At 35.1% G+C, this 18777-nt stretch overlaps 1 protein-coding gene and 1 pseudogene across 4 annotated transcripts; one reads left to right on the forward strand and one right to left on the reverse strand.

Annotated features, from left to right (window-relative positions):
- Positions 1–275: 275 nt before the first annotated feature.
- Positions 276–3792, reverse strand: LOC127813938 (zinc finger CCCH domain-containing protein 17-like; annotated as a pseudogene).
- A 1617-nt stretch (positions 3793–5409) lies between these two features.
- LOC127787320 (protein-lysine N-methyltransferase EFM1) lies at positions 5410–14480 on the forward strand. 4 transcript variants are annotated; one of them, XM_052315296.1, is made up of 16 exons: positions 5437–5640; positions 5726–5816; positions 6681–6855; positions 6948–7053; positions 7385–7467; positions 8254–8280; positions 8380–8543; positions 8689–8802; positions 9864–9944; positions 10120–10184; positions 10763–10819; positions 11195–11266; positions 11532–11777; positions 12712–12824; positions 13693–13788; positions 14118–14480. In XM_052315296.1, the coding sequence occupies exons 1-16, from the start codon at positions 5590–5592 to the stop codon at positions 14266–14268; spliced, it is 1692 nt and encodes a 563-aa protein (XP_052171256.1). In that variant the 5' UTR covers positions 5437–5589; the 3' UTR covers positions 14269–14480. The 4 variants fall into 4 exon arrangements, 2 of the variants coding, with proteins under 2 accessions (XP_052171256.1, XP_052171255.1); XM_052315295.1 differs by having other exon boundaries at positions 5443–5640; positions 11529–11777; XR_008020139.1 differs by lacking the exons at positions 13693–13788; positions 14118–14480 and adding an exon at positions 12398–12479 and having other exon boundaries at positions 5410–5640; positions 11529–11777; positions 12569–12716.
- Positions 14481–18777: the final 4297 nt, after the last annotated feature.

The raw sequence follows: 18777 nt of genomic DNA on the forward strand, positions 1-18777 counted from the left end.
TTGTAAAACTATGTTCTTTACTTATAAAAATATATACAATAAGAGTGTAAAATCTCAAAAATTAAAAAAAAAATCCCTAAAAAGGGGCAATAAGTGAGGTCAAAGTGTCTGTCGAGACAAGCTTTTGAAATTCTTTTTAAGCAACTCCAATGGCCTCTTCTAGAAGTAGTTCGGACATTTCAGCGATACTCAAAATCGTAACCTGTACCCCTCAGCACATCACTAACAGCCCTCAAGAATATTTGAGTCATTTCAAAAGCTTCTTCACAGTGGAAACTAAAAGTTTCAATTGCACAAAAGAATGCCTTGATCCAACAACTTACCCATTTTATTGCATTCAACAAATAAACTTTTTGTACAGACCCAACTTCATTCATTCAACAAACTAATTCCGCTCCAACAGAAGAGCATATTTAGACACCTTAGGAGGGTGAATGAACAAATGAAACAATCAAAATACATTAATTACACATTCTTAAACATAAGAATGGCTGACTCGTGATGAAGACGACGCCGAGGTCTTCAACTCTGCATCCAATTTCCACACTGTTATTTGGCCCGTTGCATCCCCGGTGAAGAAGAGGCCTGTGCCTGCTGGGCCAATCTGAATTGCCCGCACTTCTCGTTTTGAAAACAACTTGCCCCTTTCAGCGAACCTGAAATCCATTTCATTTTCATAAAATCAAATCACTTGGTCGGTTGGTTAATTGTTTGTGCTGTAAACAAAAAGGTGACATTTGGAGACGTGTGTATCATCTATTTCATACTTACGTTGGCAAGTCATACAAGCGAACATAGTTGTCATGGCATGAGCAGAGCAGAATAGGTTTGGCCTCAGCATCATTAAGCCCACAAAGGCCAAGAACACCCTGAAACATCAGACAGATTGGAATTTTACAATCTTATTTAGTTCAACTGCGACCTTTTGGCCACTATGTTTGGATGATGAGCCGATATGCTTCTTGAACAAAAGAAAATGCCTACGATTCAGTTAAACTGTGAATTTTTGGCGGCCACTATGTTTGGATGAGCTAAAATGATTTGAACTAATACAGAACATAAAAGATAAAGGAGAGAAAAGAAGCAAAAAAGAACAAATATCCACATGTTAAATGCAGGCAGAGAAATGCAATACAGGGGACGGATGCAGCTAGTGCAGAAAATTCATTCACAATAGTCATTACATGTTCTTCTTCATGCGTGTAGATCATCTCCATGTCCCCAGCAGCTTCAGTGGAACCCCAAGCCTGCTCAGAAAAACATAATCAGAATAGAGGAAAATGGCATATAAATAGGGGCTGCTACTCTGAACTAAAAGCAGGAAAAAAAAAAACCCAACCTTTATGCTTCCATCCAGTGAACATGAGAGCAAATACTTGTCCCAGCAAAGAACAGACATAACGGCACCCGTATGTCCTTGTAGTGTTTGGACACAGAGCAGGGTATTCAGGTCCCACACCGAAAACCCGGGGAAGCCAACACATATGAGCGGTCAACACAAATGATAGGCCACAACGGATCAATTGAAGATTAGAACACCAATCAACTTACTCTTATTGTGTTGTCCATCGAACCGGAGTAGATCTTGTTTGCTCCAATAGCAAGACAAATAACGGCATGACTATGACCCTTCAGTGACGCGATTAATTCAGGTGGTTCATTTTTGGACCTAAATTTCCAAGCCAATATGGTGCCATCCTATGGTAAAAAGGGGGGAAAAAAAAGAAATTCAGAACATACAAATTATCAGATTACAACAACAGGCAAAAGGAAGATCAGTCAGAAGATTGCTTGACAAATCTAAGGCTAACCACAAGCATGCATCTTAATTTTTTTAAAAGAGAAGAAAAAGTAAAAAAGATAGAAGGAAAAAGGAAAAACACAGTTAGCTAAATGCAGATACCCTCAAGAAAAAACTACACATTGTTAGCTAGCTACATAAAGAGACTCCTAATTTTCAAAAGAGAACATATGTTTATCAACAATATGGAAGCATACATATGCATCCAAAACACCAATCATAGTGGGCTCTATATATTTTTTTCTAACGAGTACTCAATGGAGACTTGTGAAACAACATATCTGAAACAACTGACAAGTCCATAAAGTGTATACCTGTGTCGCAGCCAAAAGCATATCATCCGCGGTGGCCAAAGCACGAACTAGTCCAACTGGTCTGACGAGGGTCAGTTCATTGCCCGTCTGTGTGTTCCACACCTGCAACACCCACAAAAGAATTAACAAATTTGGACCACCATATTAGGAAATAAAATTTACAATCGTGCATTCAGGCCAGAATGAAAAGTACCTTAACAGCATCTTCAAGGCCCGCAAATACCCATGGACCCTCACTGATCAGCGACCCAACTTCACCTGGAAGATCAACCACTTGAACGCACTGTGCATTTTCCATGCATAGAATTGACGAAGCATGTCAATTTATTTATTGCAGGGAAAGCAAGATTTATCAATAAGAAGAGGCCAGTGCAAAAGGAGGCAATTATTCTGACCTGACCAGTATTGCAGTCCCATACGCGTACGGTTTTGTCCTTACAAGTTACAACCCGTGTAAAGTTTGCAGGAGCCAGAAGGAAGTGCAATCCCTTTAACAGCCTATATATTGTGCCCAAAATTAATGTTATTCACATACTGAAAGTAAAAGAAAATGCAGGAACAACTGTTTAATTTCAAACAATCACCTTACTGTGCCCTTCTAGCTTCGTGAACATTGAAAACCCATTGCCACAGGACCACGAGTGCAAGTATTTGCAGTCCTCACCACGCACGCACTTTCCAGAAAGCCAATGTCGGCAAACTTCGTCTTGAACTCTTTCAGTACCATTCATATGTTCAGCTCCATCCTCTCCACCAGACAACACGGATGAATTCTTGACAGTACTGCTGTTGTCGGGAGTCCTCTTCCAGGTTCTTGACTTGGGGGCTTGGAATTGTTTAGGTCGCGGTGAGGCCACTGATTCTGATTCTGCGTGCAAGAACTTACACGGGTATCGACTGCACCTCCCCTCAAGCCAAAAGGCACAAATAACGTTCGATGCTCCTCCTCTGGATTGCCGCCGATGAAAACCTGGCCCCTGCCTCCTTTCTGAAACTCTTGCCGCTACGGTAGCCATGCTATATGCACAGAGAGATATTTAATTAATTAATGACGTGAACAATCGCGCTGTAGTCTGTAACCAACAGCGTCCGTCATATCCAAATCCAAGAAGCCGATCAAGAAAACCGTCCAAATTCAAGAAACCGATCAAGACCAAAATCTCTGGATCTCTAATCCCCACAACACCACTGAGCCTTCGGATTTCTCGACTGCAAGCCGAAGACCGTGAACGAGCCCGGGATTTCCATTCCCAAAATACAAAATTCCAAAGTTTCGAAACCCCAAAGGGCGAACACGGACAACTCAAAAACACACAACCGACGACTACGGTCGCCGTAGCCTTCTTGACAGCTTCTTCATGGATTGCGGTAAAAGAAAACCCTAAACTATCAGTCCATAGACATCTTGACGATTGCGGTAAAAGAAAACCCTCAACCATCAATGCTGATAAAGAAAGATCGGTAGCAGATGGGAAATATGCAAACCTGAAGTCGAGATTAAAGGGCTTCCTTCGACAATGGTCGCCGGTCGCTCGATTCTTGAATCTTTACCGTTCAGAATGACAGCAAAACAAACACTGAACGACGCAGCCCTCCCTCCTCTGTCTCTATATAGCTTTCAAATCCATATCCAAATCAAAATCCCAATGCCAATCCCAATTGACCCAATCCAATCTCTCTCTCTCTCTCTCCCTCCCTCCCTCCCTCCTGTATATATAGGTTCCCACGTCGTTTACAGTTTAGTTGGGGGTATTTTGTTGTTATTTCGGTTTTGCCCAAAAGTGTGCTCTATTTGCTTTTGCATCCCTCGCTTGTCAATTGTAATGCAAATTTAGCCTTGTTAGTTTGTTTCGTCTATTTAATGTCCATATTTTTTTGTTAAAGAAAGGAAAGAAAATAATGAAATTTTGCTACATATGAAATAAAAAAAATTCTCAATTTAAACTAAGCATCTTATTTTTTGATTTTCAGTCACGATTTCTATCTTATTTGTATTATGATTACATTAATTTACATTTTAATCATATTTATAATAATACTTTATTTAATATCTTTATCTTCATCTTTTCATTACCAACAATTTTAAAATCTCTTACAAAGATTTTCAATGAGATTTTCGATCTTGTTTAAAAAAAAAATTTGTTATTTGTTTTCATTATCAATAGTTTTGGAATCTCTTTGTCCTCTTGTATATATGTAGATTCTAATAATTGGATTTATTTTGTTGTTATTTCAAATTTGTCCAAAATTGTGCTTTATTTCCTTTTGCAACCATCACTTATCAATTTTAATGCAAATTTAGCCTTTTTTTAGTTTGTTTCGACTATTTTCCAATCTTCTTATTTTTTGTTGACGATTCATCAAATAATGAAAGAAAAGAAATAAAAATTTCCAAAATATGATTTTTTTTCTAAACCAAACATCTCATCAATTACTATTTAATCACACTATCCATCGTTATTTATTTGTCTTACCTCGTTTACTATAAATTAATTAGTTGATTTGACCATTTTAATCATATTGATTGACAACTTGATATTTATAATAATACTTTATTTAGTATCAATATCTCCATCTTACTTACGAAACTCTTTTTTTTTTTTTATCAACAACTTTAATAATTTTATTTTTGTTGTTAGTAGTTTTGAAATCTCATATAAGAATTTTTTAATGAGTTTTTTTGTTTTATTTAAAAATATATATATATCTATTCTTATTTTTGGACAAAAGACTATTAATTCATAATTATCTTTGATTGATATCTTCTCTTACGTGTTCTAGTTGATTTTTTGGTTATTTGTGATTTATCTCGTGATAATTTTGTTTAATTTTTATTTTTATCTATTTTTATAAATGTTTTTGATTTCTCGAACTAGAAATCATATTTAATTAATTTTTTATTGCATTAACAATACTTTTTGCACTATTTCAACCATCCTCCATACATGCATATTTGTTCAATATTTCATAATATTTGTAAAATTAATTAAATCCTTTAACTTGTTAGGTTTGAGTGTGGCCATATTGGAATATTTTGAAAACATTATTACAATATTATAATATATTTTATGTATCCTACAATTTTTTGAATATTTTTTTATAAATTTTCATAATCATTTATTATTTAATATTATAATAATAAAATTATAAATTTTATATTTATTCGTATATCAAGGCTTGGATTTTGATCCACAAATCATTTATCTATCCATTGAGATTGAAGAATGAAAGACACGATACAATCTCAATGAAAGACACGATGAATTATGAGTTTTAGAGAGAGCGAGATAGTTTCGACTAAAACTAATGTATTGATTAAGTATTTCTCGAATTTCTCACGTTAACAAAATAATAAAATAAAAATATGTTTCCAACCCTTTTCAGTTGATTCAATTGTTTTTCTTCCTCTCTCTCTCTCCCGAGTACACCGTTAAACCTCACCAGTGTTGTCCATCTCGCCATAACACAGCAGAAATGGCGAGCCCAGAAGAATCCAAGCTCGAGCGATTTCTCCAGTGGCTAAAGGTGACGAAGTTGTCAAAACCCTAATTTTGAAATGAGTCATGTCTTTTTGCCGAATCTAATTTGAGCTCGAATTTGTTAAACCCAGTTTAATGGAATTGAGCTACGCGGCTGCAACATCAAGTTATGCGATTCAGACAAAGGGTTTGGTCTTTTCGCATCTGATGATGTCTCCGATGGTAATTTGAAGCTTCTGCTATTGTCAATTCGGTTTTAGCTGTAGGGTTTATGTGGTTTTTTGCCTTTCTGGTCTGTTTGGTTGGTGAGAAGATGTGGGAAAAGTAAAAATGGCAATTTTGTTTTTTGTATTTGATGAATTCTAAAGAACCTTAGTAGCAGCCTGCTATTAGACAATTTGTTCCCCCCCCTTTGTTCTAATTCTGTTGTAGCTGTGTCTTGTATGCTCTGCTTGGTCAGTGAGAATGCAAAAGCAATTGATATTTGAGTTGTAGTTTTTTCATTATTTGAAACGTCAGCAAGGAACTAGGCAGTTTGTGAAGCAGCCCGTAGAATACAATGTTGATGAGTAATTTTATCCAGGTGGGCGGTGTCAAAATCACAAGAGGAAAACCGAGGACATGTTTTAGGCTGCAACAAAAGATACATTTGATGTAAACTTAACAGAGGATATGGAGTTAAATAGATAATAATGTTTTTAGATTATGAGAAAGTATCACAGGCATGATTCTTTTTTTCACCTATCGACTTCCTTTATTAGCATATTTTATGTGAGGATGTTAAAATAAATGCTACTTCAAATTTTATTTAACTTCCTAAATCTTTTGGCAACTAAATGCGAGGTTAGATAAGACTCAAGAGACATTACACGCTCAATGAATGTAAAGAAGAAATGGTCATACCTAGGAATCTAAATACCTCATTTTTAGCTCTGTTTAACATTTCCACTTCATACATTTCGTGGATGTGAAAAAAGATGCATGCTATGAGTCATGATTTTTTGTTAAACTATTCTTCTGTCAATTTTCTTTTCCATCACACCTCTGCAACAGAGAAATAGAATTAATTGTCAATTTTAAACCCAGGGGTTTTGCTTGTTGTTCCACTGGACTTGGCTATAACTCCAATGAGAGTACTACGAGAGCCTATTATAGGACCAGCATGTAGAGCAATGTTTGAGGAAGGGGAAGTAGACGACAGGTTTCTGATGATTTTGTTTCTAACCATGGAAATTGTTCAAAAGAATTCTACATGGAAGCCGTAAGTACAGTATGCATTTGGTCAGTTGTTGGATGGTTTGTCATTGTCTGTTTTGGTTTGTGGTACTAACATCTTGCAGAAAACATATTTAGTTATCTTGATATGCTTCCAACCACATTTGGGAACCCACTTTGGTTCAGTGATGATGAGCTTTTGGAGCTGAAAGGCACCTCATTGTATCATGCAACTGATGTGCAGGTCAGTGCTTTACAAGCTGTATCATTTACATATATGGGCAAGTCTCTCACTCCAATTGTTTTATCTGATATTTTGTTGGCACGTGGTGAAGGAATTGGCCCGTGGCTCCAAATTTGTATATCTGAAGCCAAAACTTATCCATCAATATTCATCTTTGACCTTTTCTTTTTCGTTTAATCAAATAAAATATCTTACGATGCAAGTATATCCTGTTATTTTTTTAAAATTTACTCGTGCAGAATACTTAATTTTTTCTGTCATTTTCAATTTTTATTGCTTCATTTCAGTTTTCAAAATTATGTAATTAATTGAGGCAGGTTCAATTTTACAGAAGAAAAACCTGCACGCAGTCTTTGATGATAAAGTGAAGAATCTGGTGAAAAAGCTTTTGGCCCTCAATGGAGATACAGAAAGGTATGGGCAGTTTCTTATTCTAATTTTGTTCATCACTGGAATTGCATAGGGATGTAAGCAAACCAAGCTTGGCTGTGTTTGGGCTCGACTCAGTTGCATTTTAAGGTGTTCAAGCTCTATAAAGGTTGTTCCGGCTATGTTCATTAAAATGTTACAGTATTCAGGCTTGACTCATTTAACTTAAACAAACCCAATTTGAGTTGCAGCTTTTATTTATTTTATATGGTATCCAATTCGAGCTTGTTAACAAGCTTTTTTGTGAACATGAAACAAACTTGTTTCCATATCATATAGGTTGGTTTTACAATATCAACTATGTGATAGAACATGACCATATCAATTATCTTCATTGACCGCTATCTCGTGAAACTTTGAAGATGGTGTTGGAACTTGACTTCATCTTCCCTTACTTGAAGATGAGATAAAGTTCATCTTCTAACACATGCATATACACGAGATGCATAGATATAGAAAATTCTGGTGGATATCATCTCTGTATATTGAGCTACTTTTTTTTCAAAAGTTATGCTGTTGGCCAATTCCTCATGGTGTTGGATGAGCTTTCTTAATGTCACGATTATAACTGCTGTGGTGGCGTTCTTTCATTTTGTTCGGTGTTCATGGATCATAAGGTGTAGGCTATAGTTAGTATGGTTTGTTATGTGCTACTCAGTTATTTATAGGTATGAGAACAATGGAGTTATTGACTTACTATTTTCATCCTTGATAGTTTTTAAATTCCCAGAATTGTTATCAGTTTTTGATAATGTGCTTTTTCTTGGCCAGTGAAGTGTGTTTTGAAGACTTCCTCTGGTAGGCATCACCTCAGAGAACTACTTGTGAGTTATGCCTCGTATCTTCACCATTTCCTGCATTCATGGATTGATTATACCTTGTTTAATGTCATCACAGGGCAAATTCCATATTTTGGAGTCGTGCTTTGAGTATTCCTTTCCCACGTTCGTATGTATTTCCACAAGTGCAAGATGACCAAGAGAACACCTTTTCAAGCTTTAACAAAAATCATGAGGCGTGTGTCAATAATATTTCCAGTGAAGAATTGGTTGATGGAAATGGTGAGTCCATGTTTTTCCTTGTTATATGCCCATGCCGATGAGATACTACCTTCTCAATCTATTTGTATGATAACAAGATTATCATTAGCTGTTTTTGCTTTGATGAAATAAATAAAATCTTTTTCTTTCTTTTTGTTCTTTTAAGGAGTTGAGGTTTGTGGGATGGAAGGCCAAATCCCTGGAATGACAGTCACTTCAATACAAGGCGAGACTGTTTGGGTTGAGGGTCTCGTCCCTGGCATCGATTTTTGCAACCATGGTATCTCAGTCAGTCATTGTCATTGCTATCATTTCACTTATATGTCCTGCTCTTGGCCCTTATTTTTATTTTTTACCTTTTCATCTTCTTTCCTGTCATCTTTGTTGATAGTGCATATGTGGTTGGCATATGAAAGATGCTTCTTGATGTGGCAATTCTGTTGGATACTAGAAACTTTTTGGTAAACACCCTATTGGTTCCTACACTATCAAGTCATTCAGAAAAAAGATTTGAAGTTTGCTTATGTTATGAAACCTCTGTGGCTAGTTGGTATGTTTATGTAGTTCTACATAATCTATCTGAATTTGCAGCCTTATCTCTGCTTAGGAGTAGGACACTTTTTGGCTTTCATCCATTATCATGGTCATATCTCAATGTATGCTTATTTTTGTTAGTTTACAAATTGACGAGTACTTCATTCCATATAAAATTGCTTATGGTGTTTCTCACAGTTATTATTTACTATTTAGCCCTATCTATCTGTTTTTCCAGGAGTGATTCTCTTTGTTTCATGCTGAAGTGTCTGCTGGGTCCTATAAGTGTTCATGCAATACTCACAGCTCCTGCCATCTGCACTTATTATAATTTTTTGACCACCTGATGGTGGATATCCTCTCCAGTTGCTTTATGATATTCCATGAAATTTTTTTGTTGACTAGGAGTAAAGCTTTATATTATCTCCTAATGTTGATTCCTTGGCATGAAGGGTAATTCTTGTACATGTAAAATATATATTTATAACATATAGGAATATACATTTTGGACTTTTACCATTATGTTCTCTTCTCTCTTTTTCAGTACTATGGTGTATGATACAGAATATGTTGTTAATTGATTGTCTTTCAACAATTGGTAACTGTCACCAAGTCTAAGTAAATGTAATTATTGGCATCTATGTCATAAACAATTTCTTGACATTTGTCTATTGACCATTAATATTGGTAAATAGCCAGTCTAATGTCTTAGTCTTTCTTTGCTTGGGGACTTACTGCATTCTTGGTGAATTATTCTAAGGATTTTGCATTTATCCTATCTCCACTGCTTTGAAAATTGTCATGCAGATTTAAGGGCTGCAGCAACTTGGGAAGTTGATGGAACAGGATTGACTACAGGAGTTCCTTGTTCTATGTACCTGCTTTCTGGTAGTATTCTCTCCTTGATCTCATGCTCTTTCGTTCATTATATAGGTTCTAAATTCTCTTGTCAGTGTCATTGTTGTCATGGCATTTTATGATGATCACTACTGTATGTCTTCCCTTCATTCGTCAATTGTCTCAATATCTTGCTAGTGATTGTTCCGTTTTGGTGATTGGCCAGCTGGACAAGATCACCTCAAAATCGAGAAAGAGATATCAATTAACTATGGTAACAAAGGAAATGAGGTACTACCTATAATCCCACTAGGAGGGCACCACATAATCACTTGTGTATGCATCTATCTTGGTGACACAGTTATGTGTATCATAATATATGAATTTCTTATATAAATTCCATACCAACAGTATTTGTTTTTAATCCAGATTTGTGCAGGATACCTTTTTGCAATGTCATCAAATATATCTTTCCAAGTCTCTTAATTCTTTCTAGTCACATAAAATAATGATACTTTTCAGTTTTATCGTCATAGATTGTTATGCATTGGCTGCAAAATGCTTTGGAGCTCAGTCAAGCTTATTTGAGTTCTTTGTCATTACTTATTTCCTCTGTACCTTGCCTTGCTTCATTTGGCTTTCCTAGGTTGTGCTCCCTCTAACTAGAAGCCTCTGCATTCTGCACATTGTGGAAATGAGGTCTTAATTGAATTAGGCTTATAGATTAAAGATATGATGTTACCTAATTTTGGCTGTTAATTTATGCAAGGTTATTTGTCACATATATAGACATTTACTATTTAATTTTACTGTGTACTGAAAGTTTTCGTCTGCTTTTGCTTCATGACAATCATTTATCTTTAATGCAGGAACTGTTATACTTGTATGGATTTGTTATTGATGATAATCCAGATGACTATTTAATGGTAATTTATTTATGTTAAACTTAGCATGTTTACTTCTCATACATGAATGCGAGCCCTGACGCAACAGTATGGTTGCTTCATTGTGACGTGGAGGTCACAGGTTCAACTCAAGAAACAGTCTCCTTACTAAGTAAGGGCAAGGCTGCTTACATTTGACCTTCTCCAGAGCCTGGAATGCCGGTGCCTCATGCACTGGGTTCACCCCTTTTGTTTACTTCTCATACACATTTTCTAGCCTATTATGCTGGTTAAATATCTAGCAACAGTGCAGTATTATATACTTGGTACTTGCTAAGCTTCCTCTTTTGAGATTTGATTACTAAATTGAGTGACAAGCTGGAAACTGATAGTTCATATCATAAATAAACTACACAGGTTAATTATCCTTTAGAGGCTATTCAGAGCACCCCCTTCGCCGAGGCCAAATTACAGCTTCTTGAAGCACAGGTCTGGAAGTTAATGATCTAATCTTATAATTTCTTCTCTCTTTTTTTTTTTTTGTTTTGGAGGGGGGGGGGGGGGGGATAATGTATGTCTTTATGTCTTTTTGAGGATTATTTGGATACATATAATTGACTGAACTAGGTTCTGTATTTAAAATGTCTGTCGTTGTGTGCAGGGTTCAGATGCATGTTTAATGCACATTTATCTATGTTTTTGTTTTTATGTAAAAGTATTTGCTTCCTTGACAAACTTGACAATTTTGCAGAAGGCTGAATTGAGGTGCCTCTTACCTCAAAGCTTGCTGGATCATGGTTTTTTTCCATTATGTACCCCAGAAAAAGACGGCAATGATAAGAGCACTGTTGGTGGGGCTCATAACTATAGTTGGTGTGGCCAGCGGAAGATGCCTTCTTACTTAAATAAGCTTGTTTTTCCTGAGGATTTCTTGACTGCCTTGAGGACCATAGCCATGCAGGAAGAAGAGGTTTATCAGGCTACATCATTGCTGAAAGAGGTGTGTAGCTTCCCTTTAAATTGCCTATTTACTCTATGGGGTTTTTTTTTTTAAATTTCAGCTTTGACTACTATGTTGTGTATCAGTAATGTGGTTAGGTTATAGTTGATTTAATTTCATTAAATGAACTCTTGAACACCACCACTATGCCATAATACGCACTTGTTATAATTAATTGGCTTAAGAGATTGCATTCAAGTAACAAGGAACAATGGTCCTTGCTGATTGTAGATCGCCTTGCCAATGTCAACTATTATGAACCTCCTGTAAAGTGAATGAGGAAACTTGTTACGTAAAGCTTCCATGGAATATATTTTCAGTTACTAGTGCAAATGAAAGGTGATTTCTAATTGAGAACATAATAATCGAGTGAAAATGTGCTTGTCTAAACAGAAGTTTAAATCAGATAGCTCATGTTGATTATAATTAGTTGTTTCTGAAGATTGCGGTTAGGATATACTTGTAAGTACTAAGCATGCCCACTGATTTACATACATGTGGTGGAATCATCAGGATGTGCCAGTGATATTCAAACTTGGCTAAATGAGAGAAATCTTCCCTTACATTGTTCCCTTTATTTTTTGGAAGCGTCCTTAGACGCCATAGAATGATATTTTCAGGCTACTCCAGAAAGCTAGAAGTTGTTTGATCGATTGATGTTCCTAAGCCATTTGTCTTACAATGACCAAATACACACAAACAGTAAGCAAATATAGGAAAACCTGAAAGGTTTTTTGCACATTCACCGTAAGGTTCAGATTTTCCTAAATACTTCATCCTTCCTTGCCCAGGAAGGTGATCTGCTTCGTTTCCACAGGACACAAAGACATTGTTTTCGGAAGTGTTTCTCTCAGATACTTTTGCAATTTGTCTATTTCAAGTTATTTAGCCTTTAGTCTTGAGTTGCAACTAAATTCTGTTTCTTTTCTTGAAGCTTGTTTCTGGTGAGGAGAGGCAACCATCTGATATAGAAGTTCAAGCGGCAATATGGGAAGCTTGTGGGGATTCTGGAGCTTTACAACTGCTTGTTGACCGTCTTAATATGAAGTAACCTCTGGAAACTAGTTCACTTACATCATTATGTACTACTAGAATCTTTTGATTGTGCTATCAGTAAAATTCTTTACATAGTTCGAACTTTCTTGGGAACTTCAATTGTGCCAGTATAGTGAGTATTCAAAGATTAGGGTGTTCTTGTGTTCCAAAATCTTGGCTATAGATTTGACTGTCTGTCATGGGATCGTTTAAAACTTGTGAGGAGCTTTACATCAGAAGCTTAGGTCAAAACATGGCACTTGCACACTTGTCATTGGAAAAAAGATCAGACAAGTGTTGCATGTATGCATCAGATGCACTGTTGTCGAATCCATGGCAATAGAAGTTCTCCTGAAGTTGTATATTTATCTCTTGTCGATTAGACAAGAATCTCCTCGATAATCTTAGTTGTTGGGATTTGTCTGTTCCGAATTCATTCATCTTAAGCTCTAATTGTCTCCTATCTTTATGTTACAGCTAGAAATTTTTATATCCGCTGCAAGAGTCCAGTTAACTTTTTAAGTGTTTGAGGATGCTTTTAGCGTCTCCAACCAAGATACGCACACACTTTGTTAGCACTCTGGGAGTCGAAGTATTTTTAATGATGTGATCTCAAATTTGTACCAAAGTCTTATGAAACAAACCAAACCCTCTTCCCACCCCAAAGATGGAGAAAGAAAGAAGCTTGTTATCATATAAACAAAACTAGTTGATATAGAGGGATTATTGCAATCAATATTTCGAAGTCTCTGGTCCAGACCATCACCTCTCCCCATAATGTTTCTACACATTTTCGTCATTTATTGAATTCACATCATCCTGCATGGATTTGCCTCAAACATCTCATCTTTGTTGTCCTAACGGATCCCCTCTATGCTAGGATGATGGATCTCGAAGAGGGTTCTGGAACAGAGGACCATGACACTGAACTGCTGGAGGGAACACGTGACCGACAAACTCAAGGAGAGTACAAAAGGTACCAAACAGCTCAAGATTACGGCAAAGATGATTATTCCCGCTTTACTTAATGCCATGTTTGATAAGTAAACTGTTGCTTGTTTACTGCTTTCATTTGAAACTCAAAAGTGCCCTGATATACCTGCTAGACTTTTTCGAGCTGTCCTAAGCCCAAACATCATCATATCGACTGTCATGTGTTCATCTGACTGAACTCTCAGAGCCTTGCGTATGAACACCTCGCATCTCTTCGATCATTGAACATTACTCTTTCGAGTTGCATGCATGCTCAACTATGTCCCCAGTTTCGCTTACTGCAGAAACCTCCTTTTCTTTGAACTGCTGCAGTTGTCAGACCAACGAGTTGAGCGAGTGCGAGACGATGAGCAAAAACCGGCGATCGAGCATAGTATATCGACGAGGACAAAAGCAGCTGACCCGGCTGTTCTTGAGAGAAGCAGAGCATGCCTTGCAGTTAGCTCTGAGTGAGGGGAACTAGAGCTACTTATCCATTGCTTACTCTTTGGTAGCTCTGGAGATGAGTTTTGTAGTTTTAGAAGAATTTTAGAACAATAATTCTCTTGCATTTTGTCCTCACCACTCGGTTGGTGATGAAGTATATTCTTGGTATCTTGAGTTTGAATGATGGTTTCTTGGGTGATGTTGGACAGAATAGTAAATTTTTGGAATTAGTATTGTTCGTTTTATTTATCCCATTTCGCGTTGTGTCGCCATTGACAAGTAACAAAAAAATGACATATGTCCCTATATTTGGTTCAAATCCAAAGAAAAGTCAACATATTCAACTTCTGAAAGCCATGAAGACAAGATTTGGAAGATTCACTGTTATCCAAATTTAGTTCGACAAATCTTCCATTTGCCTGCGCTCAAAGACAACTTTAAATATCTTGTCTCGACGAGCTTATATGAAAGGTAAAGACCCCACAAGTAAGAGTATTTGAATCTGATTCATTTTTGCTTATTACATGTTATTAGTTGGTGCCATTTTATTGATTTGAGTGTTAAAAGCTAAATAAGGGACACAACCTCATATCTTGGGAAAATGCTAGAAAGTTCGATGGGCTTATCGACGGGTTTACCGAAAGAGGGCAAAAAGACGATTTTGCTCTCACGCCCTGCTAGCTCCCTCCCCCTCCCATGGATTGCAACCGCCCTGCTTCTCTCCTCTCCCCTCCTATGGCCGCTGCCCTAACCTCGTCGCTACCCTCGCCTTGCCTCACCCGATCGTCGCTGCATCTTCAGTGATGATTGACGAGGCGAGACGAGGCAGTGATGGCAGCTAGGCGACAAAGGCTAGGCGAGGGCAACGAGACGACAAAGGCGCAACAACGAGGCGAGGTGAGGGCGATGACCATGGGAGGGGAGAGGAGAGAAACAAGGGCAGGGACAGTAGCCCACTTTGCAAATTTACAAAGTGGGTGGGGGCAATTTTGACTTTTTGCCCCATTTCTGTAAATCTCTCTGTGACCCTCTCTGGCTCTGTAGTGGAGCTCCATCTTCCCGTAGGTGCTCACATAGGACAAATCTTTGTTTACGATCCCAACCATTATCATTTTTAGTGTACTGTTTATTAATCAAGATATAAATTAAAAAAAGTGAGATATGAAAATTATTTTTGATAAAAATATTTTTTATTGTATTTATTAAATTTATTTAAAAAAAAGTTATGTGATTTCTTATATTGAACTTTCTAAATAAATTTATCTTTTTCTCCCTTCAGATAAGTTATTTTAGATTTTACAGATAAATTATTTTGGTACAACCTTATCTTACTCATTTTAACAAACGTTAAGTAAAGTCCATACAATTCTAATTAAATTGATTTCATCTTTATTGTCCATAAATAATCTTCTAGATTGTAATTGAAGGCAGACTTATGATTATTAACATCGATTAATAATATTTGATTTGCGTAAATGGGTTTATTCTTTTGCTTTATTTCGGGTTTCTGCATTAGTTGGGTAATGATAGTTGTACACTGAGTACGTAAAGTGTTTATATTTTCTAAAAATTAATTGATAATTTTGTGTAAAATATCACTATTTTTTTATAAATGCATTACTATTTTTTTTAGTATACAAATAGCATTATTGAATAAAGTTTTAGTTCTTTTGCTGCCTTTTTTGGATAGAAAAAAATGAAGAAAATAATTTTAATCAAAAATAATATAAATCAAAATGTTACACAAAATACTCTTAAATATATATATATATTTAATTGAATTATATATATATATATATTGTATTTGACCTTTTACATTAAAATAAAATGATGAATGGCCTTTTACAAATTATTTTTTCATCTTTTTATTTTTATTTTTGACTGATACTTTAAAAATTTTATGAAAAAATAAATACAATTTTTTTGGGTTTGGACCCGAATTGGACCTGATTATGATCAATTTATTTGGGTTTAGTATTTTTTTGAGATCTATTTATATTGGACTAAATCAGAACCCAATTAAACATAAGTTAGTTGGATTAAATATGGATATGCCTATTCTAACCCAATTACTTAGTACCACATCTATTTAAAACATATTATATATTTAAATTACAATATATATTATATATTAATCTAGTTGTGAGCAATTAGTTTCGAACCTAAAGTCTATCAATTTTTGGAGATGGATGCACCTATCAAGATCAATCAAATAAATGGGTTAGTTCTTAAGTCCGAAATCTTAAACGAATCTCGAATTTAGATCAGATAATTCAAACTCGAATCTAATCCATTCGCAATCTTACTCTTACTTACAAAATAATCCATGTAAAAATATATCTTCCATCGCCTAGAAAAAAAAAAAAAAACAGTTCTTCACTTTTATTATTTTAAAATCATAATATTTTAACAAATTATTTTCTTCATTAAAATGTTTTGTTAAGTAAAAAAATAATAAAAAGTACAATATAAAGAGGTGGCATATGCTGTGACCACTTTACAAAATAAGGACACTATCCAATTGCTTTCCCTCTTTTTCTCCCAAAATAGCGACATAATATGTGGGCCTTGACATCATGCAACATCTTTGGCTTGTACTTTGCTTCCTTCCTTTTAATCCCTATCCTTTGAGATGTTATGTGGGAACCAAAGGTCATAAATTTAAGGGATGTCCCACGTTTTTTTTCTTGTAAGGATAATCTGAGGATTTTATATTTCCCTTAGACTAGTTCCTATGAAACTATGTATATTGACCTCATACATTGATCGATAAGATTCCATTTAGAAAATGACAATTGTGGCTCCTAAGAAATAGGCTTATTTGGAGCATTCATGGTTTAATTCTTAGCGTGCGTTTGATTGCACATTTTTTTCATGAAAAATGGTCAATTTCTATCCAAATTCTAGATTTTGTAGTGTTTGATTAACCAATTTTTTCATAGAAAACATTTTCTCACTTTGTCTCACGTGACCCTCATTTCTCACTTTTATTGGAATTCATTTTTTCATGAGGGGGTTGGAATAGACTTTCCAAGCAAGGAGAGATGAGTGATTTGACAGAGGTAGAAGAGAAGAAGAGTGGTTGAACGAGAGGGTGAGCGAGAGAGAGGGCGATTGAACGAGAGGAACTGCGAAAGGTAGTGGTTGAGAGGACAACGACGATGGCGACAGGGGAAGCTCGGCAGTAGTGACAGTGATGGCAATGAATTGAACGAGAGAGAGGGCGAGCGAGAGAGAGGAACTGAGCAAGAAAGAGGGTGAGCGCGAGCGGCGACAGCCAGTGACGACAGCCATGGGGGTAACGCCGGCCATGGCAACCAAAAGCAAGCTGTATGTATATATATATGTATATATATTTGATTTTTTAAATATTTTATATAATATTTTTTATTTATTTTTAGACAATTCCTTGGAATTCAATTAAATCAATCGAACATCTTCAATTGATATTTTGGTTGGAATTTAATTTTAGATAATTTAATTATCTGAAATTCATTTTCTTTCCACTCAAATTCTATCATTGCAATCAAACGCACGCTTATAGTTCAACTCAAAATTCTTTCCACACCACCGTTAAGACATTTTCATTTTCAAAATGTCGAAAACATTTTTAGGTCATTTTTATAATTTTGAAATCATTTCATAATATTAAAAAAATATCAAAAATGCATTTCTATCCATTAAGACATCAAGATAAAAAAAATATTTAATGTCTCTAACTAATTTTTTTTAATTTTTTTCAAAATTTATTTAAATATATTATGAAATTTATATTTATTTTTAGATTAAATAACTATTTTTATAATTTTTTATATTTAAAAATATATTTGCAAAAAAAATAATTATTTTTTATTTACACATTTTCCCACATTTCTATTTTTTATTTTTTTTTAAATATCATTTTTCTATTTTTATCTTATATAATACTTATTTTTCATTTTCGTTTCCATACCACCCCCACTTGAGATATTCTTCGAGGTTGGTGTGCTGTCAATTTACTTTATCTAAAATCACAAAGTAAGCCCACACACGCAAAAATCTGCATGCAATTTCAACACCAAACATTGGGGCATATAGCACACATTTGGAACAAATAACTAATTTTTATAACTTTAAAAATATTTTGAAATCATTTTGTTATATTAAAAAAATATCAAAAACGCATTTTCGTCCATAAAGACATCAGAGAAAAAATATTTACCGTCTCTAACTTAAAATTTTTAATTTTTTTTAAAATTTATTTAAATGTATTATAAAATTTATGTTTATTTTTAAATTAAATAATTATTTTTATAATTTTTTTATATTAAAAACTATATTTATAAAAAAATCTTTTTTTTTATTTACGCGTTTCTCCACTTTTCCGTTTTCTATTTTTTTTAAATATTATTTTCTTATTTTTATTTTATATCGTATTCATTTTTCGTTTTCGTTTTCATATAACAACGTAGATCACTCCACTTGAGATATGTTTGAGGTTGGTATACTGTCAATTTACTTTATCCACAATCACAAAGTAAGCCAACACACAAAAATCTATATGCAA

Source organism: Diospyros lotus, chromosome 12 (assembly GCF_014633365.1).
Source record: "Diospyros lotus cultivar Yz01 chromosome 12, ASM1463336v1, whole genome shotgun sequence".
NCBI lineage: Eukaryota > Viridiplantae > Streptophyta > Magnoliopsida > Ericales > Ebenaceae > Diospyros > Diospyros lotus.

Bases quoted from the DNA above. Each gene is read 5' to 3' on its own strand.
- LOC127787320 (XM_052315295.1), top strand. From the start codon at position 5,590: ATGGCGAGCCCAGAAGAATCCAAGCTCGAGCGATTTCTCCAGTGGCTA. The intron at 6,856-6,947 runs GTAAGTACAGTA...AAACATATTTAG, and splicing joins AAGAATTCTACATGGAAGCC to TTATCTTGATATGCTTCCAA. The intron at 9,945-10,119 runs GTAGTATTCTCT...GTGATTGGCCAG, and splicing joins TTCTATGTACCTGCTTTCTG to CTGGACAAGATCACCTCAAA.